This window comes from Larimichthys crocea, chromosome III (genome assembly GCF_000972845.2).
Source record: "Larimichthys crocea isolate SSNF chromosome III, L_crocea_2.0, whole genome shotgun sequence".
NCBI lineage: Eukaryota > Metazoa > Chordata > Actinopteri > Sciaenidae > Larimichthys > Larimichthys crocea.
Genome location: NC_040013.1, coordinates 50,921,728 through 50,945,224, shown reverse-complemented (window position 1 = coordinate 50,945,224; position 23,497 = coordinate 50,921,728). Strand labels below are relative to the sequence as shown.

Below are 23,497 nucleotides of genomic sequence, written 5' to 3'. Positions count from 1 at the left end.
TTCAAATCAGGCTTTATTTTAAGTATTGATTCAGCTGCAGTTTAAATCTGTCAATCTGGATATTAACATGTGAGTTATCACAGCAACATGGAACAACTAAATGAGTCCGAAACCTCTGAGCTTAAACTGCATGAGCATCAGTCAAAAACATCTCCATCTGTGAATTTGTGAAAGGCAACGGTTTGACAGAAATCATATGATGTCATACACATTAAACATACACTGATAATGTCTGCCTTTCGAGCATCATGTTAGGTGTTAAACTGACAATGTCGCAATCATCTTCGGCTAAAAGTGACTGGTTGGAAGTTCTGTAAATGCAAAATGAATTATAATCTTTTTAACCCCTAGATAAATAACACTATTTCACCTTAAAGATAAACTACAAAATATCACAGCTAGAAAAAAGTCTGAGAGCTACCTCAGTGAATCATGAAAATCACTGTATAGATAATGGACAACATATGCATAACATCACCCATAGGATTCTAAAGAGCAGTTTTGAGGTTCAAAAGATGGGCTGAATGAAACCTGGGTGCTCAAATAAGTGATCAGTAATGGCACCCACCTGTCAGTCAAAGTGGCCATGCTATTAAAACTTTCAGCCTTAATATAATCCTAAATTTGAGTTCTATAAGAATTTACCCTCAGTACAGTTGTCATGAACAGGTGAATTAGCTATAGAGACCAAAACTGTTTTTTGTACCAGGTTTATTTCTGCTGTGAAGTTGGACATTTCAACATGGGGACTTATGGAGACTGACTTGTTCTGGAGCCAGCCTCAAGTGGACATTTGAAGAACTGCAGTTTTTGGGATTTCATTGGCTTCATTTCACAGCCAAGGAGGTTGCTGCTTGATGAAAATCCATAAAAGAGAGATATTTCAGTCTGGACCAAAGTGATAGACTGACTGACAGATCCACACCGTCTTCTGCTAGCATGGCTGAAACCTAAATGAATGATTTGTTACAATTACAACTGCTAACCAATTCATAAATTACAGTGAAGCCAATAGCCTGCACCAACAGCTGTAATGATGCTGAACGTGCTGCATGCCGACAGATTCTTATAGGAGAAAATATTTGTATAGAAAAGGACCCGGGACCAAAGTGAAGCTGAGATATGGGAACGATGGATTAAAAAGGATGAGAGCATAATGGAATGATCCCATGTTGTACAGCAACAACCTGTAGTGATTGTGCGGTATTTCTCATGTCACACATCAGATGAGACAATGTTGTGACAGATCAAAACGCTATTTGGAATTCAGCCAAACAATGCAGCCTATCTCTTTTAATGAACTTGGCATGAGCCGTAGACTGAATTAACATTGACTGTGTTTATGTGAATGTAATGAGATCTATTTTTGCCGTGATGACAGGAAAACATTTGATAACAAGTTGGTGGAGCACACCAACACGTTCTGTTCCATATGGCATACAAAGTATGAAATGCCACAGACGAAAACGTGTCACTAGGTTTTTGCCAAATTACTTCTGGATGGCCGCTGCATGTTTTTAAAGAACACGTGGCCTGCTGCATGGCATATTATCTTACATCATTTCATTACATATCCAGGGTTTTTCTGGGGAGTCCAGGGAAGAAATACAAGAGTTTTCATGACATATTCAAAAGTATAATATTGGTGATTAACATATAGTGGCTTTCAAACATGAGAATTATCTTACTCTAAAAACAATAATCAGTGTTAGAGTTACTCACATGTTGAGACGATAGGATTCAATCAATAGATTTTATGTTATCATTAATCCAAAAAGTATAAGACAAAATCCAATTCCCCACTTCCAAACGTGGGTTTCTATGCAGTTTATGTCTGGTTGTGTTAATGCCATTTGTAGATCCTAGATTAAGAAATTGTCTTGTCTATACCCTTCTGTAAGGTCAAAGGTCAAGGCTGACAGCAGAGCAGCATCAGCGTGCATACCTGATGACTAAGCAGCACGTTCACCTCAGGATGACCTGGCGTTTTCCTCTTTTTCTCCTGTCTGCAGCAGAAACTCTGTTTCGGGGTGGTTGCATTATCGTGTCCTGGTCTTTGGCGCCCTTCAGTGGCGGCTGGCGCTAATTGAATTGGGGTCAGGTGGAAAGTCAGCTGACTCCACCATAAACAGGAAGGGGAAGTCATAAGTTCAACAGACTGGTCATGTCCAAACAGAATCTGTGCATTTGTTTTATTTAAGAGGAAAAAAGGGACTCTGAGTGTGAAGATGTTCGCCGGAGACGATGAGGACGGAGACTTCTTGTCTCCGACTGGAGGGTGAGCTCAGCCGTGACGTCACCTCATGCTTTTAGCACGCGAGCTAACTAGCTTCAGCCATGTAGCCAGGTCAGGCTAGCTGCTGTCCAAACATTATTACACATTATCTGTTTATTCCGACTTCAGCGGTCAGTAACACTTTTTATAAAAGCTTTGGCAACTCTTTCCAAGTTATTGTGTTATTGGGCGTACACCTGTTACATATTATATTACAGCTCATGTTTACATTTCTACTTTGAATTATCTTTGTTGTCTTTAACGACAGGTGTGCAAGTGACACACTTTGGACCTCTTTAAAAAGACTGTGTTCAATATTAATAAACTAGACAAATATGTGTCCATTTATAACATGACCTCTGATATAAGTGTCTGCCTTAGTAAGTGGGCGGAAAGCTAACAGTTAGCTCATGATATGACTGTTTTTAACCTCTATAGGTTAGCAGCTACAAAGTTAAAAACAACACCAGGAGATGATAAGTGGCTAGTTCATGGAGCAGATGCATTGATTTCATATTGATTTCATATTGATTTCATATGGACTGCTGCTCTGATAGGCTGTCACATGACTGTCTGTCAGACCACTGACAACTTTCCACTGTGTAGTGAAGGTTTGAAATCACTGTCTTATCAACTGGTACCCTGTTTCGAAGCACTCCCAGATGTCAGACTAAAGAGTGAACACGTTTATTTGTTGAAATGAAGTTGTTACAGTTTTTTTTTTTGTGGCCCTTTTCAAGCTGTTATTTGACAGAGAAGAAGTGACAGGAATGTAGAGAGAGAGAGAGAGAGAGAGAGGAAGAATGACTTGCAGCAAAGGACCACAGGTCGGATTCGAACGCTGGGCCGCTGCGCTTCTTTGTACATGAAGAAGAAGAAGAAGAAAAGATACTTTTATTAATCCCTGGAGGGGAAATTCTTTTTCTTTTTCCACTCACTCAGTTTTTTGCATGCACTTTAACCCGGGAATACAACCACACAAACACAAAGGGCTCAGAGACGGAGAGATGTGGAGTGATGAGAGCAGTTGTGGGTGAACTGGCACCCATGTAGCTACTAGTCCACCTTCCATACTTTGGTCCATAGAGGACTGGCCACCCTCCAGTTCCCAAGCCAAGTCAGGGCAGATGCTCTGCCAACTGAGCTAACCAACACCCCAGTTCATCCATCTTTTATGTGTTTTTTGAGGTTGTTGTGACGTTAAACAAATAAGATATTTCAGGAGTCCAGACGAGACAGTTACTATTAATATACCGTGCCAATTTCGAGGCATTCAGTTCCAGCTTTGCCTCATTTTCACACTGATAATCATGTTGTGTGTCCCAGCACTGCGTGACCCATTGTGCGATAGTAGCACACTGTGTGTGTGTGAGAGAGAGCGCAGGGCCCCCGTCTGGAGGGAGGGAGTGTTTATGGCGGATAATTCCTCTCACATGCTGCCTGTTAGAGGAGTAAGGTGAAGGCTTGTGCCACAGCCCATCTTTTGCTCAGAGGATACCCAGCGCTGAGCTCGGAGCTCCTAGGTTTTTCCTTCCTCTGCTGTGCTATGTTGAATCTACCACAGTGGTGTGACGGCATCGGGGAGCGAGAGATCAGGGGTAGCCCAGGATAGAAGCGTCTGGAATGTACACCAGAAGGATTTTGGCTCACACATGCAGGCGGACTGTCCCTCCTCATACCAGTTCCTTACCGTCGGGGATGAGGGCCTAAAGGCTTTCAACATGTCCGTTCTGGGAGACACAAGTGATTACCAGTGGAAGGAGTTCCAGGGGTCAGTACAGTCAGCCAAAAGTTTTGAAACTTTCTGGAAATGTTGATCCCCGTCTGGTGAAAAGATTGGTGCCTGTGATTGAGCTCGTTGAGTTGAGCCATGGTCCAGTGGTTTCTGCACCGCGACAGTTGTTGACAAGTTGATCATCAGAACATTTTGATGTCATTTGTTAAAGGTTTCCTGGCTCCAGTTCCTTAAACTGAAAAATGTGTTGCTGCTCTCTGTTTTATATCTGTGTAAATGATTTAAATGTAGTATTAGTCAGTAGTTTGACCAAAAAAAGAAAAGAAAAGCTGAACAACCATAACCTGCTGAGGAGGATGAGAAAGCAAGCTCCACGTAAAGCTAGCGGTGGACTGAGAGTTCAGGTGTTTTTCTTCTTTGTGGAGAAACAGACTACTGATCAGATAGAATGCACTCATGGTGTCATTGCTGTCACTTGGCTGTGTATCGGACCTTTAAACCTTCATGTGGCTAAAAATGGTGCTGAAGTGTGGCCGGCAGATCCAGTAGCTCCTGATGGCTCATTTGTTTTCATATCGTTATTGTCATTAATATTATTTGATCTTGATGACATATGTTTTGCGTATTACTAATTTGGCATTACTTTATGCTGTTATATTTTTCTTTTTTGCCTTTCCCTGCACTTTATTTTTCTTTGTCAGTTCTGTGTATGTTTCACTGAAAACTAAATAAAACAAAAACTATAAAAACCTGAAGACATGAAGAGGAGAGACTTGTTTGACCAAGAATTAGCCTGACTGCACAGCCCCTGTGTTGTATCTTTCATCTGAAGCTGGCATATTTCCATTCAGAGAGTGTGGATCATACATTTCATGGCCAGCATAACCATATCTAAATCATATTTACACTTGTTCTCCCTGCAGGGCCAAGTTGGCCTCCCTGTTTGGACTAGACCAGGAAACCAGTCAGGGAAACGAGTCGTTCCAGTACACAGCACCCAAACAGCCCAAAAAGAGCTCCAATACAGGTGAGAACCATCGCAACGGTGACACGAGTGACTTCAGGTTCAGGCAGTGATGTGGAGACTCGACTAAACATAACTCTCGTCCGTTTGCAGCACCAGCCTCCCAGAAAGCAGCTCCACCACCGGGTGCTCCTGCAGTGTTATTGGCCACAGCAGTCCAAGCCTTCAGATAGTGAGCACCCTGTTTGTAATAAATAAAAACACCAGCTTCATGTTGCTTTTTGTTTATTTCTTTTTCAGTTATCGGTGTGTGTTTTCTATTCACTCCCCTCTAGAGTAAAGCTTCAAAACTTCAAAATAACTTCCACAATAAACTGCATGAATCAAGTCAAATCCACAAATCATCTTATAACAAGTCGAGTGTAAAGCCTTTCTGCCATTCTTCTTGTCACATTTACAGTATTAACGGACAGTATGTGAAGCAGGGCAAGCTGGGAGCTGCTGTACTGGGCAACCACACAACAAAAGAGGTTGAAGCTTTTGTTAATTGGTCACTCGTTTGAGATTATTGGTGTGACTTTTGATTTTTTCTTTTCTTTTCTTTTATGAATAACGCACATCTTCTTTTCTGCAGTACAAGCTACTTCTGTACTTGAGCCAGCAGAAACAAGTGACCGCTGCCAAGATTCACGTGGGCTTTGTTTTCACGGTGAGTCAAGACATAAAGGATGCTGAACATATGGGTGGGAATGTATGGAAGCACACTTCTGCCAACGCACAACAGCTGGCCAGTGTAGATTAGACCTGAAGCAACATGAGCTTCTGTCTTCCTCACCACACGTTTCTTTCTCCCCTGCAGGTACAGCCAAACAACTACTGCACTTTTTATGACGACCAGAGGCAGAACTGGTCCCTGATGTTTGAATCAGAGAAAGCCTCATCAGACTTCTGCAAAGAGGTGAGAGATCTGTGATTCATCTTCCAGAGCCCTTCATCATTGTGACTCACATTAGATACAAAGTGCACCAAGCTGCAGGAGGTATGTTGTGCATTTGATGGTGACTTCTCTTATGTTCATCAGGTATGTTTAGCGAAAGCGAACAGCGCGGCCTCCTTGGATACTGTGGTGATTCAGGATCTGAATCTCGGTGAGGGCCAGGCGGTGGAGAATGGAGACTCTCTGGAGGTGGTGTACACAGGCTGGCTCCTGCAGAACCACGCCATCGGACAGGTCACACGCTTCTGTTATTGTTTAACCAATTTCACCAGTTCCCGTGGATTTTTTTTTTTTTTGAGATGATGGCACACGATTGTTGAATGTTAAATATCATTTCAGATGTTTGACTCGAACCAGAACAAGGACAAGCTGCTACGACTAAAGGTCGGAGCTGGAAAAGTGATCAAAGTGAGTGAAAACACCTTTTAAATGCAATCAATCTGTGTGCAGAAAGTTTTCTTGTTGACGCTTTTGAGATTTTTAAGAATATAAAGATAATCCCACATTGTTTGCATGGATGGATGTTTGGATATCATGTTAGTGTATTCAGAGAACAAGATAAATTAGAGAAATTATCGATATAGGACATCTAAAATCCCACACTGTTCTCTCAACATTCTATCATGTGTGTCACAAAGCGAGATGAGTGGCCTTGCCAGCTATCTTTACTTTGTCAACAGCCTGCTGACCAATGAGATCACTGGACAAACTGAGTCATTATCCTTACAGGATCCTTGCATGGAAAGAAGTACGGAGTTTATAGCAGTAGATGTTTTTATAGCTCAGTCACTCAAACATGAGGAGGCCTTTTGTGCTGCATTTTGTTTTGTCCCTACACAAGTAGTTCACATTTCTGCATGCTGTGTCAGTGTTTATCAGGTTAGACTGATGTTACTTATCACGGTGGCTGTGCCATGTTAATCATCGTCATGTCATGTGCTCCTCCTGTGTGTGCAGGGCTGGGAGGAGGGGATGCTGGGGATGAAGAAGGCAGGCAGTCGACTCATTGTCATCCCACCCAACCTAGCTTATGGATCCAAGGGAGTCCCCAACCGTGTCCCGTCCAACAGCACTCTTATTTTTGAAGCAGAGCTTCGACGGGTAACACTCTTGTACTTGACCTCTTCTGACTCACCCAATCATTCTAACGCCACGTGATAACTTCAGTTCTGTCTGTTTTATGCTTTAGGTGAAGTTTTCCAAGGACTCCGGGTCTGATCGGGCCAGTGTCTGCTCCAGCTCCAGAGACTCGGCTGCTCCCTCCCCTGCTCCTTCCCCGGCTACCAGTGTGGAGAATCTGACCCCAGAGCCCCCAGTACAGACGGTCGCCTCGGGTCCAGGCATACCAGGGTGAGATTTAAGCCTCACAAAATCATTGAGGGTGTTATCCTTAACCCTGCTATCACTTGGTTTCTGACCTTTTCTTTGTTTTCCAGGGAGCCACCACTCCGTGCAAAGTCAAACTCACTCAGCGAACAGCTCGCAGTAAGCACCTTGCTGCTTTTGTTTCTCAGTACTGACATACTTTAAAATTAATTGTATTAAGTTATTTCAGCTTTATTGATGATGTGCTGTCTTTTTTTTTCTAACTTCAGAATCCGGACGCCACAAAAGCCAAACTGATCTCTCGCATGGCAAAGATGGGTCAGCCCATGCTGCCCTTTCTGACAGGAGTGGCCAGTCAGCCTGAATCCAGTGACTCTGAGCTTGAGGTGAGTTAGCAGGATCATGGGAAGGAAGATTTGCTGTAGACATAAAAAAAAAGTCTGATGAAAACCAACAATGAATGTATCCAAAGCCTGATGTATCTTATTTCATGTTCTCTCACTGCATACACTACACAGTGTAATTTGACTCACTACTATCCATAATACTGAACATGGTTCCTTACACATTTCCTCCTGACATTTGATTTAAAAACTACACTAGCAGCTGCTTTTTGAAATTATAACCATTTTAAAAAACAAAACTATTTATATGGAAGTCTTTTTAAGATTTTGTCAGTAGGAACCAATGGACTGAGAGTCCACTGGGTCAACAAGGTTGGCATGGACAGGAAGAAAAATATAGAATGACACCATTCTTATCCTTTTAAAGTCTGAAAACCCTTGAGTGGTTTTCACGCCACTTTAAGTATCTTAAATCAGCTGAGTCCCTCATCTGCATGACCTGAACATTTTTTTTTTAGAAAATGTAAAATGAAAAGTCCTTGAAACAAAATCAGATTTGGAATGTCAGAATCACTTTCTATTTGAGTTTGACTTTTAAATCTTCTGAAATGAAAACCTGCAGGAAACGTATCAGTCTGGTACTTAAACAGATTCTAAATAAAGAAGCATTTAAATAATTGATTCATCTTTTGATTGTTTTCCAATAAATCCATTAACTATGTTGTCTGAAACGTCAAAGGTTTTTTTTTTTTGAATGGAAGAACAGTTCTCAGAACAGTTGGCAGTCTGTGCTTGGTTTATAAACTTGGCGTAAGGAGTGTCTGATCTAAATGCATCCCGCTGTATCTGCTCGAGAAAACAAGATTGACACCTGTATCAAATCTGCAAAAGTGTCAGAGAGTTAACCAAGAGTGGCCCTATAATATACATATCCACCACATCTGGTGTCATTGCTGAGTTTCCATGACGATGTTTCAGGACACGAGTGGCAGCAGAGCGAAGGATCAGCCTGCGGCTCCGTCTCCAGTGCAGATATCCACTGCTGCTCCGGCTTCAGCACACGGTAAACTCCTTCTGTCTGCTCATATATGCATTGTACCTGCAGCTCAGGATTACAGGAACACAGTTTGTAATGACACTATGTTTATATATTTCATGCAGCACATCCTCATCCTCACACAGCTCCACCTTCTGCCTTAGTTCCTGTTATGACCTCTGTAGCTCCACAGCCTGGGCTGCCAGGCAGCAGCCATGCCTTTCAGGTGAGATCTCACCACATTGTACTAACTTCACATCAATATGTACATCATAATAAATATGTCTTTACATCATTGCATTATGTTGTTTTTATAGCCTTACCCCTACACACAGACCTCTGTGGCTCCAACTCAGCTGCAGCCTGTTGGCCAGGTCTACCCTGCACAGACTGTCCCGTACGTGGGTAAGTAACTTCAGGGTTTACCATTTTATGATGCACTTCTGCAACAACAGCCTCGATGGTTAACAATACTAGAAAGCTGAAAAACAGACTGTGTTTGATTTCCATAAAGAAACCTGTGATTGTGATGTTTTCTCCAGGCTCCAGTGATGTGACTTCCTTCTTGATGACTGAGGCCCGACAACACAACACAGAGATTCGGTTATCTGTTGGAAAAGTAGCTGATAAAGTGGATCAACTGGCCTCAAAGGTACAAAGAAACTCTAATTACAAGAATATGTACATTAAGTGGCTTTAACAAGAAGGCGATGCATCTGATCCAGTGTTAATTTTGTCAGACGAGACGAAATATGTTCGTCAACGAGCCTTTTTCCCTTGACGAAGACGAGACGATACAAAGTTCTAAAAACACTGATGAAAAATGTGCCAATGTGCGTTTTTGTTGACGAATAAAAACGAGGTGAAAATGTCATGCAAGAACAAAAACGTCCTCCTTGTTTTCGTCTACTATATAAGAAAAAAAGCAACATCCGGTCCTGCTGTCATGTGTTTGTGCCAGCACTTCTTTTACTGTAGCAGTGTCACGGCCACATGTTTGAGATCCTCTGGCTGCTCTCGCACCTGTGGCTTGACAGACAGCATGCAGGAGAAACACGGCGTACGGACAGCACAATCTAGAGCATGAAACAGGCCTTAGAAGTCAGGGCCGACCCGGCCCGGGCCCGATAGATTTCGACCCGAGCCCAGCCCGGCCTGTTTTGATTGACAGCCTTGTAGAGCCCGAACCCGTTTGCAGCCCGACGTTATTAAAATGTGTGCATATGGCATAACAGTCAAGAATGAGTCCAGCCTCCCCATTTGTGCTAAACACTAACAGTGATGGACTCATCTTAATTTGAATATTTTAGTAGATGCAACTGGCATAAAATCAATTTATTTATATTGAAATTTAATTTCATTATAGGGTGTACCTGCTATTAGTAGATTAAAAAATTAAATCATGTGCATATTAACTGTGTATTGAAACAACAGACAAGACACTTAGCAAAGTTGCATTGAAGATGAATTCATTCAATTCAATTCAATCAAGACATTTAATCAATATGTTAGGTGTGGAACACAAGTGAACTGGAATTAATAAACAAAAAAAAATATTCCTGAAATAAATAGAAAAAGACTAAAATGTTTTGACTAAAACTGGACTAAAACACCCTGTGTTCACGTTTGAATAAAACTAGACTAAAATTTTGAGACTTTTAGTCGACTAAAATATGACTAACAAAAATGATTTGTGAAACACTAAAAGTGACTAAGACTAAGAATGAACTTTGAAACAAGACTAAATTGAAAAAAATGGGTGACAAAATTAACTCTGATCTTTTTTTTTTTTTTAACAGATAGATGACCTTCAAAGGCAGGGAAGTCTTTCCATGGGCGTGTCGAGTATGTCGATGGAAACCTCCATGATCATGCACAACATCCAAAGAATCGTCCAGGTACACAACTGGATAGTGTGCTTCCTCAGCTCTTGTTGTCAGGAGTCAATCTGTTTTCTAAAAATGGCTGTTTTGTTTATAGGAAAATGAATGTTTAAAAAAAGAAGTGTTTGAGAAGAGCTCTCGTATTGAGGAGCAAAACCGTAAGATCGGGGAGCTTATCGACCAAAACCAGAGGTAAGTCAGAAAATGTCAAGTAGTCACAATTCTGTTTTTATCTATTATCTTTGTGTTTTTGATCTGGTTGGACTAATTGTGACAACAGACCATCTAAATGTGTTTGAGGTGCTGTAACGTTCTCGTGATGTTGTTGTCCAGGCACATGGAGCAGAGTAATCTGCTGCTGGAAAAGAGGAACGACTCCCTCAAGTCCTCCAGTGAACAGAACCAGGCCAGACTACTGCAGGCTGAGCAGGACAAGGTGAGCATTTGTCTTCAGTGGTGAAGAGAGGAATGATTTATTACTCACCAAACATCTCACCACTGTTCACAGCATTTCAGTGATTGGTCCAACTGATGCGTTGGTGAGAGTGGGATTAAAGCAAAGTTTAGTTTATAACAGGTATGTCCATATTGGTAAATATGTGAGATGACAGCAGTTTGAGGTAGTGTAGATGCACTAACTGCTCAGTACATATCTAGAGCTTTAATAACCAAATTAAAGAGCTCTGTACTGTAAAAAAATGGGTCAACATATTAGTTTTTTTTGTGTTTTTTTTACTTTTTACAATCACTATTGGTATTAACCCCTGAAAAAAAGCAGTGTCTGTGAGACGAAAAGCACACAGGTAGGTGGGGGTCTTTACCAATGAAGACTGAGAGGTTTGATGTGTATGTGACTGCAATGAAATCTTGCATTATTATGCAGCTGTCCCACGATACAACCTTTAGACTGTCTGCTATGTTTTTCTCTTGTGAATTAAGCCACATTAATATTTCACCTTTTTTTCCCACAGGACAGTGACTCACTGATAAGTAGAACATTTGCTCTGCGTGATGTGATTTCACATGAATTAGAACTCCAGTTGTATCATATTTGCTACATGACTTTCTGACACCTGAGATCAATATTTTCCAGAAAAAGGGGTTGTCTACAAGGTGATATGTTTTCTGCCCTCTGGTGGATCATCGATGCACTGCAAGCCATCGCCTTTTGAATCCAAAGTCCAAAATGGCCGCCTTCATGTAGCAATTCAAGTCTTTGCTATCTTTGCCAAATTTGAAAAACATTTATATTGTTACTAATATTTTGATGTGAATATTTAGTACATCTACATTCATATGTTTATTATTTTAAAGGTTTAAAGTTTGTATCAAATATGATACAGCCGGTATAAGAGGTCATTTATGAAAATGAAAATCCTTCAGGCATCATCATTTCCACCATGAGCGTTTTGGTCTGACATGCTCATGGTGAGAAGCTCAGATGTCACACTGTTGTGTTCCACGTTTCAAGCTGTATGAATCTGTTATAATTTCACCATTCCTAATTGGTCAGCAACTGAAAAGATGATGAATAATAAAAATCCAGACCTTCCCGCCTTGTGCATGATGTCAGAACAAAACGGCCGCCGTATGAATGTGGATGCAATATGCCTACTACAATGCCATTTTCACTGTTTCAGTTATTCAGTTAAACTAATTAATAATTCAACTAATTAAGATTGAAATGTCATCTGAACTTGCTAATAACTTGCTAGCTCACTTGCTAATAATCGTCTTCCTGTCAGACATTTTCCCATAACTTGGGATTAGTTCCTGATGTATCAAATATGAAATTTTAAAAACTGATGTCTTCAGGCTTCATCTTCTCTCTCAGTGGTTGGTGCTTATGTAATAATTTACTGTGTGTTTCCTGTTACAAATCTGCTGCGAATGATACATGTTCTCTGCCTCTCTGGTTATTTGTGCTACTGTGCTGCTCTGAGAAAAAAAATCTATCATTCACTGCTCTCTCTTCTCAGCATGCACTGCCTCAGGACCTGGGCTCCGGCCAGGTGAGCCTGCTTTCTCTGTGTACCGCTACTAGACTGGGGTCAAATAGTATCTGCAAAATCATAAAAAAAAGAAATAAACAACTTAAACAGAAAAAAACTGCTCCTTTTAGAGGGAACACAGCAGTTCAACTCCCTGTAAGTTGATGTGATCACTCCCCACTTCCAAACATACATCACAAAATATGAAAATATCATGTGGAATGACTATTTGACCCAGATCTGACTGCAGCCACTGGAATCATCCTGTTGAATCATACTTCATTAACATTTTAACTAACTTTTCTTTCTTCTTTTCCCTTCTGTCTCCTTTTCCATCAGTCATCACTCATCATTTTTCTTCCACAGGGTCACGCTGCTCACACCACTAGCACCAGTAGCCATCATCCAGGCTGTCACTCTGTTGTTACACTGTCTGTGTGTGGCCTGGGTTTGAATTTACTTTAGACAGACACTCGTACATCCCGTCCTCTCACCCCTGCCCCTGTCCGCCTGCATCTCCATCAGGTTCGTCTGACGGAGGATCTGGCTTCGTCCACGGCCCGGCTGTCTCAGCTGCAGCTAGAAGCTTCAGTTCACCAGCAGAAGGCCATGGAGCTGCAGAATAAACTGAGCTCAGCACTGCAGGACAGTGAGAGTCACAGTCAACGCATTGCTGCCCAGGAAACACAGCTCGAAGGTTTGATGATGTTGTTTTTATTGATTTGGAAGTTGGAGTTTCGTATGTGTTTTTGGTAGATTATTCCATCTAACAATGCTGTGTTTGTGTGTTTCAGAGCTGAAGGAGGCAGCAGAGAGAACACAGGCTCAGTACCGCTCAGAGAAACAAAGACGCAAAGAGATGGAGCTGAGGGTCAACAACATGGAGGAGGAACTGCAGGACCTAAAGACTGATAAAGAGCGCCTAGAACGGGTAAGAAATATTACAGTACACAGAAATCAAAAGAAGAAAGAATTCAGAAAGAAGATTTTAAAATGTGAAATAATTGTATGTAAATGCTAACAAACATTTGGTTCCCCTCCCTCTTAAGACACTTTTGGAAAGGAAGAAGAAGTGGCAGGCTGAGCGTCAGCGTCGGGATGAAGAGGTAGAGGAGCTCCGCAAGAGCAGCCAGCAGGAGCTGGACAACGTCCGAGCTCAACTTCGGAAGGCCAGGACCAGCACTGACAACGCAGCATCTGAGCAGGTTTCACCAATGAGTTCTGTTCACCAAAGAATATGAATGATGATGTGATGATGATATGATGTCATTTGATCTGTTAATAAGAGATGTTTTATGAAAACGTTAATCTCAAATGACTACACTGGATATGCTTACCTCCACTTATGGCATGTTTGTGTTGCAGCTGTCTCAGCTGCAGGCGGAGCTGGAGGTGGAGTGGAAGGGGAAGTGTGAGCAGATGTTGGCCTCTGCCAAAGAGCAGCACAGCAGAGAGCTGGCTGAACTAACAGAGCAGAGAGACGCTCTGCAGGACAAACAAACCCAGCTACAGGAAAAGGTAGACAAGATAACACAGGCAGTTATGAAAAGACTTCAGTCTGACTTCAGTCTTTGAAACATGGAGTCACCATAATTACTAATAACGTAAGTGTGAATGTATGATGTATGTTTGATTGTTTTTGGCCTCTCAACAGTTTACGGTTCTAAAGCAGGCGAGAGATTTAGAGGAACAGAGTTCACTTCAACACAGCAGACAGACTGAAGAACTGCAGGCCCTTCAGGAAAAAGTAAGATGGGTGACTAGTTGTCAGTCAGCATGTGCTTCTAATTAGATTACACAGTCACCATTGGCAGGGAATGTATTCATCTAGGATTTCACGTCATGTTTTCATACACAACTGCTGTTCATTCCTCCCCAAAATGATTGTTCGCTGCTTTTTATGTTCCTGGTTACACACACACACATTCACTGTATGCTCTCTTTAAGTACACAGCCTTAGAGCGGCAAGGAGCAGCTAACAGGGAGAAGTTGGAAGGAAGAGTGGCTGAACTGGAGAAGAAACTGGCAGAGCAGGAGGGTCCAGGAGACACTGCAGCAGAGGTGAGGAGTCGTACATAAACATGAGTATAACTTTGTCACTGTGAAATTCACAGAGTGAGTATCCGCACATGACCACCACCAGATGTTAGTGAAGGGTGCCTGAGTCTTCAGTCCCTCCCTCCCACAAACAGGAAGTCAAAAGCTGCAGTGTGTGTAGTGTACACAGTATGCTGACTGCTCGCCCTTACTAATCCAGCTCAGTACACCTGCAGTAAACTCAGGTGTCATTTTTGAGGCTGTAATTCGTTGTATTGAGTTAAGTCTGCATTAAACTGCAGTAAAATTGTCTCCAGCCAGAATTACGAGGACAGACACACAAACATAGATATTCATTGTTACTACCTCAGTACCATCCAAGCGTTGATGTAGAAGTCTGTTTTGTTGGCAAACGTTTAATGCTAGTGCATGTATGTGGCATCATTCATAATTTCTGTGCAGTGATAGTGAGGCCAGCTGTGTGTACTTGCAGGTGAAGCGTGTGATGAACGGAGTGTTTCATTCTCTGCGAGGGGAGTTTGACCTGAGTGAATCTTACAGTGGTCAGGCTGTGCTCGGGGTGATTGTCACAACCATTAAGGTAAGTCATTCTGCCATAAAATGCCAAAGCAGCCTTTCTGTGACTGTCAGGAAAGATGTCTGACATAGCTTATGTTTTGGTGACCTTTCCTCAATCATATGGATATTTTTTTTCAGAATGTAACCCTGCAGCTGCTCAGTGGCACAGACGGATCTTCACTGAGGCCCATTAAGAAAGAAGAGGAGGAGGAGGAGGAGGAGGAAGAGGAAGAAGAAAGTGATGTGAAACAAACAGAGGAGACACCTCATCAGAATGTACATGTGAATGGAGAGAGAGAAGTCAAAGAGGAAGAAGAACATGTGGCTGAATCAGATTCTCCCCAAGTTTGTGACACCCAGGAGGATCAGGAAGTAGCAGCAGAGAAGGAGAAGGAGAAGGAGAAGGAGAAGGAGACGGAGACGGAGAAGGAGACGGAGAAGGAGACGGAGAAGGAGAAGGAGACGGAGACGGAGACAGTAGCAGCGTCAGAGACACAAAGCCAGGTGGACGTGGTAGCGGCCTCTAATCTCCACCTAGATTCATCCGCTGAATCGAAACCTCAAGAGACAGTAGCAGAGTCTGAAGCACAGCAGGAGCAGGCAGTTCCTGTTCCTGAAACCTCTACAGAGGAAAGAGATACCAACAAGTCAGCAGATCCAGATGATGAAGCTGGTGACAGTTCACAACCACAGGATGGAAGAGAGGAAACTGTGATAGAAAGAAAGGCTGCTGTAAGCAGTGAGGTGGACAAGGAGAGTGTAGACAATGGAGAGCAGGTTGGAGAAGTGAATGCTGCTTCTCAGAAAGCCTTTGGACCCCCAGCAAACCCACCTCCACCACCGCATGCAGTTCAGAACAGCTCAAGAGAGGACACGAGGTGAGTCCTGGCATGGACCCTATAAATATAATAAATAATAAAAAAAAAAAAAAAAATATATATATATATATATAATATATATATATATATATATATAATAATATATATATATATATATTATAGATATACACACACAGTATTTTTCTAAGTCATTTTGTCCTGCAGGTCACATGTTGTCAGATAACTTAAATATTTTTGACTGGCTTTAACTTAACTTGACATACATTTGTAACATATCTGCGACCCTCATCTCCACTAATGCATGCATGTATTCCTGCAAAACTAACTGCCTTTCTCAACTGTCGCATCTTGTTCGCTTCCCCCATTTTCTCCATCCTTGTCACTTGTCTTTTTACCCCACCGTCCCCCTCTCTGCTATTCTCTCAGTCTGACTGGGGGAATGGGTGTGGAAAATGGAGAGGAGCCATTTTTCCAGAACACAAGTCCCGCCAAACCCCCCGCAGCACCCAGCGAGGAGGAAGAGGAGGATGAGCTGGTGAGGAAGGGTCTATAGAGATCTGATTCAGCACCCTGCATAACCAAACTCCAGCCCTTCCCTTGTGTTTTGTGTCGATGTTATATATGTATATATGAGCCTAATACAACATTCATGGACAGGATTCATGTTTTCCTTTCTCTTGTTTGTGTCCAGAGCTTGAAGGGGCACCCCCCTCCTGCCCCTCTGTTTGGTGACGACGAGGACGATGACGATCTGGACTGGCTGAGCTGAGCTCGAATAATAAAAGCCTGCGTCTTAATTGTCAACTCTAAAAACAAGCATATGGTGCTTCAGCAGCTGTCTCTGCCTGGTGGAACAGTCAAGATGACAAAGGAACGAAGCCTCTGCCGATGAACTCGATCCTGACAGACAGAGAAGTTAGACAGTCGACTGACTGACTGACTGACAGCTGCTGCTGCTGCCACAGCTTCCCGGAGAACAAAGCTCCTGTAATTCACAGAAGAATCCAAACAAATCCTTTTCATTCATTATGTGATATCTGTTGGTGATGCAATTTAATCCCAAATTTTTACATGGCGCTGTAGCAGATTAGTTTGTTGAATCAGCAGTTATCCTGTTATCAGTGGTTTCAGACTGTACCATTACATGGTTTTTAATTATTAGCTTGCTGCTTTAAGAATAGAACTTTTACACAATTTTTGCTAACCTGAAATTCATTCCAGAAAATAAATGCGTGGAGGCAACATGTTGTGTGTGTGTGTGTGTGTGTGTCCAAATGAACTTTATGTCTTTTGATTATGAATCCGTTTGTCAGTTATTAATTAAATGTATGTTCAATCCTCATGTCGTGGATGACTGCCACACGCCAGCAGAGGGCGCTCGAGACCACAGTAAAGTTCCAATGTTGCTAAGCAACAGGGAAAAAAATTATTAATTGTTGTAGCTAAAGTAAAAGATTTGATCGAAGTCACCTGAAAGGTAAGCTGCATATGTTTCACGTTAGTCCGTGCATTTAGTTTAGCAGACCAAAGCTGAATTCACAAAAAAAGAAAAAAAAAAAGCATCTTTATGAAACAAAAAAATAGCTTAGCGTTTCAGCTGAATTAAGACTATATGGTTGTTATTATATGAGCCAGCTAAGCTATATTAGCCTTTTATGACCAGCCTTGAAAATGGACGTACCACACACAGTCACGTAAATGCTACTGAAACATTAGTTATGTGTCCGCAGTCTGCTGCTCGGACGGCTACATGTTCTCTTAACAAAGCTATAGACATTTTGACGTGACGTAGTAGGTAAACACAGGTGTTATCAATAATACTACTTAAGGTTCAGTTCCATTCCGCTCAGACAGAGTCAGGGTGATGCTGTGCTGCATGTTGTGCTCACTGGAAAGTCTCTGCTGCAATAAATGGAACTGAACCTTAATTAGTCTCATTGGAAACACCTGTGTTCATGTCTACAGTAAATGGCTGCTCTTAAAGAAGGTCTGTTCTACACACATAAGTTGTCAGGTGAACTGGATGCACTTTACTGAATACTGCTCAGACCCAACAGTGTAAAGTCTTGGCAAATGAGGAAATGGTCCCTTCCAGTCATACTGTATATTGTATGTTTGCTAACATGGCTTCCATGGTATTTCATTCTGTTCATCTCTTTGTGGCTGAATGACAAGCACAGCTGTGGGCCTCCCTCTGTCAGCTGAGGCATGGGCAGCCGGTCCAGTCCCACTCTAGATGAGGTTCACTGTCTGCGGCCTCTGTGCTCCCACACCTGCTGCTGGGAGGCTGAGCGGCGTATCCGTGAAGGCAGACCGCAAATGATGAAGACCGTGCCCCCTGTCAGGGCACCAGCAAAGGCCTCTGAAGGTGGGCACACCTGTAACCCTCATGTAACCCTACTTTATAATCGCCAGACATTTTACCTGATGCCTAGCATGTGTTATTGTTTCATAGATAGTGTATGTAATCAGATATACTAACTGTAACAGCAGTCGTTCTAGTCGTCTTTCTTTGTCATCAGAGGCTCAGTTTCCAGCCATCACTGTGGTTAGGGCATCAGAGTGGCTTGATGCTGGGTCACCAAGTGAAGATGATTTCTCAGAAGCTGATACCAACACTCTCATCAGCCAGGTTGATTTACCAAAGGGAGCAATAAGACAGTATGTTTCTTTTTTATATTCTACTAAATGAAGTACTTTTTGTGAAGTACAGATGTAAATTAATGAAGCAAATTATCTCTTTTACTGCAGAGAAAATGTCCAGATTCCCAGTTGCACCTCAGCCAAGCGTACTCATCTGGAACCACAAAGAGGAAACAGGACAGTCAAGGTTGGGTCTGTTTGTCACAGAGGGTTGCACAGTAAAAAGGGAACAAAGTAGAAAGACAGGCCTCCCACACATATCTATAGTCACTGATGTGTGAAGATGTAACACCCAAGTATGCAAGTAAATAGGTCAATATTATTTCTATATAGAAAAGATCTGAATAAATGAGTTTAGAAACATAATAAATGCTTCCACGCTGCTCACTGAATAATTTGATAAGTATGAAAATGGCCTCCAGTCTTTAGATTTCACCCCTCAACTGAACATCTATGGAAGATTTTGGAGATGTATATTAGACAATGCTTTCGATCACCATAATTAAAGATGATAGTGAGTGATAATATTTTGAGAATGCAGTTCATTCCTTCAGAAGACTTCAACACAGTTGGAGAATCTGTTGTGGAGGCTCATGGTGGAACAATTATTATTATTATTTTTTTCTATTTGTCACCTATCAGGCAGAGAAAGTACCTCATGTTAGAGAGACAACGTATGCCGTCAAACATGTCTGTTGTTTTGTCGGAAGTTTTACTCACTAGCTAACCCAACAACAGACCACCACCTATCATAAAATCATGTTTAATTAAGTTTTCATTGTTATTGCAGCTAAGCACCGTCCACCTCAGCCCCTTGTCCAGTTACACCAGTACATCCCAGTCTTTAAAGCCCAAACTGATGCAAGCTCTCAGTTCTTGTCACAATCTACCTCGTGACTCCCGACACAGGTGATGCACAGTCCATGTGACTAGAGTTTGACGTGAAATGAATATATCATTTTTAGATTGTATGTTTATCTCCTATCATGACCTGTCACGATGTAGCGTTTTTTGATTGTTAAGACTATGTAATCGACTACACTGCCCCGCTGTACCCATTTGTCTATTTGACCACAGTGCTACGTCTCCTCGACTGGCTGTCAAGGAACTGATCATCCCTCTGCCTTCTGCTGAGACTAACAAATCAGATGGGAACAAGGTGAAGTACAAGTTGCCTTACAAGCAGACAGTGTGTAACCTGTCAAGTGTATTTCAACCATATAACTCTGTGCTATGGAAAACACTCAGCTCTGAGTTGAACCCAGAACTCTAAGTGAACAAGGCTTCTGCCCCTCCTCAGGTCCACCGTCTTGTTTCTGTGGGTCACTCTCTGGCTACTGCCCCTGATGACCAGCAGGCTCTCAGGTCAGCGCAGACCTCCCTCCACCTCAGGAATAATCCGAGGGTCATTCAGCCTGTCACGGAGAGGATACAGCAGAGGCGCACCCAAGAGCAACACCATACCTCCAAATATAAACTACGCACGTCACAGACTGCAGATCAGAACAAGGTGGGAAACACTCAAATAACACAGAGACAAGAGCACCCGACACTCTGACACCACAGGGCACCACATACCCTTTCAAATACCCTGAGGTTAAGGAGGAACTTGTACTCATACATGAATATATTCTGATGGTTTCTTCATCCATTGTGCATGACTGAGAGAGTCATGATAAAATGTAACAGATTTTTTAAAATTGGATAGAAGACTGGATTATTTTTAATCATTTAGAGTTTGGCAGCAGGTTCACGTCAATTATTGTTGAAATTTTAGGGTCAGTGTTGCAAAATAAGGGATCTGAGAAGGGTCACACACAAGGTCCAGTGTGTCAGATATAGAGGGCTGTATTTACAGATTATTGCAGAAGTTGAATACAATATTCATAACTATGTTTTAATCACATGAAAATAAGAATCATGTTTTTGTTACCTTGGAATGAGACTTTTACTGTAAATCTACAGATGCAGCAGGTCCACAGAGTCTGACATGAATATGTCAGAAAATATGAGCTGCTGATGTCTTAATTCATAAAGGGATAGTTTGGTTTTTTTGAAGTGGGCTTGTATAAGGTACTTATTCATAGTCACTGTTATCTACAGTAGACTACACTTCAGTTTGGAGAAGCAGACAGAAGTTCAGGCATGGAAGAAGAGCAAAGCAGTGTAAAAGGAGACAGAGTATATTCATGTACAGTGCCTCACTGTGCCTCAGTATCTCTCAGTGATTTAAACATTCACTCAAGTCATGAGTCGAAAGTCTACAGTACCTGTGTGTTTTTTCCATCACTAACATCCCCTGCAAGTGCAGAACAATCAGCATAGTAAAAGCAATTTTCTGATTGTTTCATAGCATTACGTTCAGCACAAATAAACACACCCTCAGCACGACCCTCATCCCCGACACGCCGACACACACAACCCTGCGGCGATTCACCGGAACGCTTGATTTGGTCTGAATGAGGCATAAGAGAGAGTGAGCATCAGCCTGCAAAGATGCCAACTCTGATAGCCATCACAAACACAACAGTCTTTTCTAATGGGTTTATTTTGTGTTTTCAACGTCTCACGTAGAGACTGGGTGTCGGTCACGTACTTGGTCATGTACGCTGATTAGCCAGGCTTCACTACAGGAAGGCTAGAGTGACTGAATATGTTCACAGCTGCTCAATAATAAATGAAAAGAATTTCAACTTTTAGTCAGAAGTCAGTCAGTCAGTCTCCCTGCTGCAAAGCTAAAATTCTTTAAACGTAATCATGATTCAAATGTAGCTGGTCTGTTGCTCTAAATACTCAGATGGTTTAATGTCAATGTGGGATTAGATCTAATTCTTATTTCTCCATGTTGTGAGCCCAGGCTGGAATAGATGGGACTGACTGGGAGAGCCTGAAGAGACAGACGCTCCTGTGGAGCAGGAAAACACAGCTCGCTGAGAGTGAGCGGCCTTCATCTTAAGAGGACAAGGCAGACTATGTGCCATGCAGCCTCCACCTAATCCCCATGCCAAGCTTACACTGCCAGTCCACAAGCTCTTCAACCAGAGGTAACTTCAGTGCCCATTCCTCAACTCTAACCCCAACATTAACACCACTTCTATGAGACGCTACGAGAGTTTAATTCTACTCTGTGTGAGTGGAGTCACCACTGGATTTATCTCTAGGCAGACTTCCATCCTGACATACTGAAGTACACACTTCAAATAAATGAAATGACTTTTCACTGGCTGAACCAACAGAATTCTCTGTCATGATACCATGTTTTATATACTAACCATGTATTTCTTTATTTGTAGAAACTTCTAAGATATTTCGCAGATCCACCGCTGCCTGCCATCTCGTCTCATCTCTGATATTTGAAGAAGACAAACAATGAAGATGAGACTGTGTGATTAAACGCATTAAAGCCTTCTGTACAGTAACAGTGTTTTTGTATCTGTGGAGCACTAGGTGTCACTTTAGAGTCTGAAGCTCATGAACAAAAAACTGTGGAGAGAAGACAACTTTTCACAATATAATTATACTGTTGATTACTATACAGTTGATTCATGGGTGACATCAGATTTTTTTTGAATGATTATAAATAATTCATAATTATAATTGCAATCCAGAGGCTTAGCGTAAAAGCTTAAATGCACTTCAGTCAGTCAATCTGAGACAATTTCCCACTTTATGGGAACAATAAATAAGACTGTGTGAATGAACTGTTGTGACAGCAGTTAAGAGGTTTCATATTGAGACTGGCTGTCTGGCAGCAGAACAGATGAGGTGTGTTGTCGTTGCTGACGTGTCTGTGGTTGGTAGCATGATGTCACTGTCAAACCACCGTCGTCTTGCTTAGCTCTTCAGACTCCGTTTCCAGATGATGACGTAGTGACGTGTAGTCCAGCACTGTGTTTGATGCACTGGGTTATGTTAACGGTGTTGCTATGTGACAAGCCCTTTGCCTCACCAGTCTTCCCACATCACATACATATTAAACATATAAACATGTGCACAATACTACAAATAATTATAAAGAAAGCCATAAGCTACAAAAATCTATAAGGTGCTTATTTAAATGTTGTTTTTTTCATTTTAATATTGAGTTTCCTTTTTAAAGGTGCAGTGTGAGATTTGGGGCTTTTATTTTCATAATAAAGTAGACATGGAATATAATATTCCTAACTATGTTTTCATGCATGTATAATCTCCTAAAAATAACAGTCTTGTTTCTTGTTACTAATAAAAATGAACCTTTTTATATCTACAGTAGTAGCTTTTATGGAGGCCTATGTTGAAAAATCCTGTTTCTACAGTAGCCCAGAACAGACAAAATAAATACTGATCGGTAGAGAGGCCTTTTCAAGTGTTTGTTTCTCCTTTACACTAAGAAGGTGGGACCACTAGATGCAACTAAATTCTACACACTGGACCTTTTTAAATATCAGCTATTGGTTCAGTTCCAAATATATATCAGTACATGAAGGCCATTGGCTTTAAGCAGCCTAATATCCCTAGAAAGTGCATCCACATGAAATGATTCTGCAGGGTACAATTCAGGTGCTAGTGCACAAGATCTTGGACCCTGTGCATACATAGGTATTTTCTATGGGCCCCTCCCCAAATCCTAGGCTATTCATTCTAGTATCTTTGTGGGCTATCTTCACACGAGGCCCCTGTATGCTCAGTCCATTTCACTTTGAAATGATTCAAGACTCTTTCACAACCCAAACCTTGAAGACATTTCAAAGAGCCCTTTGAATAAATGACCTCAATCCAGTTGAATATCAGAGCAAACACTCCTGCCTAATTTTAGACGCCAGTTACACTGAATATTTGGTATTAGTGCATGCTGCTAGCTGCTGAGCA

The 23,497-nt window shown here is 41.8% G+C and overlaps 2 protein-coding genes across 8 annotated transcripts; both read left to right on the top strand.

Annotated features, from left to right (window-relative positions):
* Positions 1-2,108: 2,108 nt before the first annotated feature.
* fkbp15b (FKBP prolyl isomerase family member 15b) lies at positions 2,109-17,248 on the top strand. 4 transcript variants are annotated; one of them, XM_027277759.1, is made up of 31 exons: positions 2,109-2,278; positions 4,934-5,037; positions 5,128-5,206; positions 5,435-5,504; positions 5,609-5,683; positions 5,834-5,932; positions 6,056-6,205; positions 6,311-6,379; positions 6,929-7,072; positions 7,161-7,321; positions 7,408-7,456; positions 7,567-7,683; positions 8,620-8,704; positions 8,803-8,903; positions 8,995-9,082; positions 9,220-9,329; positions 10,477-10,575; positions 10,658-10,752; positions 10,894-10,996; positions 12,540-12,572; positions 13,077-13,248; positions 13,346-13,482; positions 13,601-13,756; positions 13,917-14,069; positions 14,206-14,298; positions 14,499-14,612; positions 15,082-15,189; positions 15,306-15,578; positions 15,621-16,045; positions 16,433-16,541; positions 16,698-17,248. In XM_027277759.1, exons 1-31 carry the CDS (start codon positions 2,229-2,231, stop codon positions 16,773-16,775), a joined length of 3,699 nt encoding a protein of 1,232 aa, XP_027133560.1. In that variant the 5' UTR covers positions 2,109-2,228; the 3' UTR covers positions 16,776-17,248. The 4 variants fall into 4 exon arrangements, with proteins under 4 accessions (XP_027133560.1, XP_019119985.2, XP_019119984.2 ...); XM_019264440.2 differs by having other exon boundaries at positions 8,824-8,903; positions 15,306-16,045; XM_019264439.2 differs by having other exon boundaries at positions 15,306-16,045.
* Positions 17,249-17,381: 133 nt separating this feature from the next.
* On the top strand, positions 17,382-22,070 carry LOC104923790 (uncharacterized). Of its 4 annotated transcripts, none has more exons than XM_010736977.3 (9): positions 17,382-17,483; positions 18,187-18,374; positions 18,529-18,667; positions 18,758-18,836; positions 19,440-19,558; positions 19,727-19,808; positions 19,950-20,159; positions 21,507-21,693; positions 21,943-22,070. In XM_010736977.3, the coding sequence occupies exons 2-8, from the start codon at positions 18,215-18,217 to the stop codon at positions 21,603-21,605; spliced, it is 888 nt and encodes a 295-aa protein (XP_010735279.3). In that variant the 5' UTR covers positions 17,382-17,483; positions 18,187-18,214; the 3' UTR covers positions 21,606-21,693; positions 21,943-22,070. The 4 variants fall into 4 exon arrangements, with proteins under 4 accessions (XP_010735279.3, XP_019119987.2, XP_027133562.1 ...); XM_019264442.2 differs by having other exon boundaries at positions 17,383-17,483; positions 18,182-18,374; XM_027277761.1 differs by lacking the exon at positions 17,382-17,483 and adding an exon at positions 17,980-18,075.
* Positions 22,071-23,497: the final 1,427 nt, after the last annotated feature.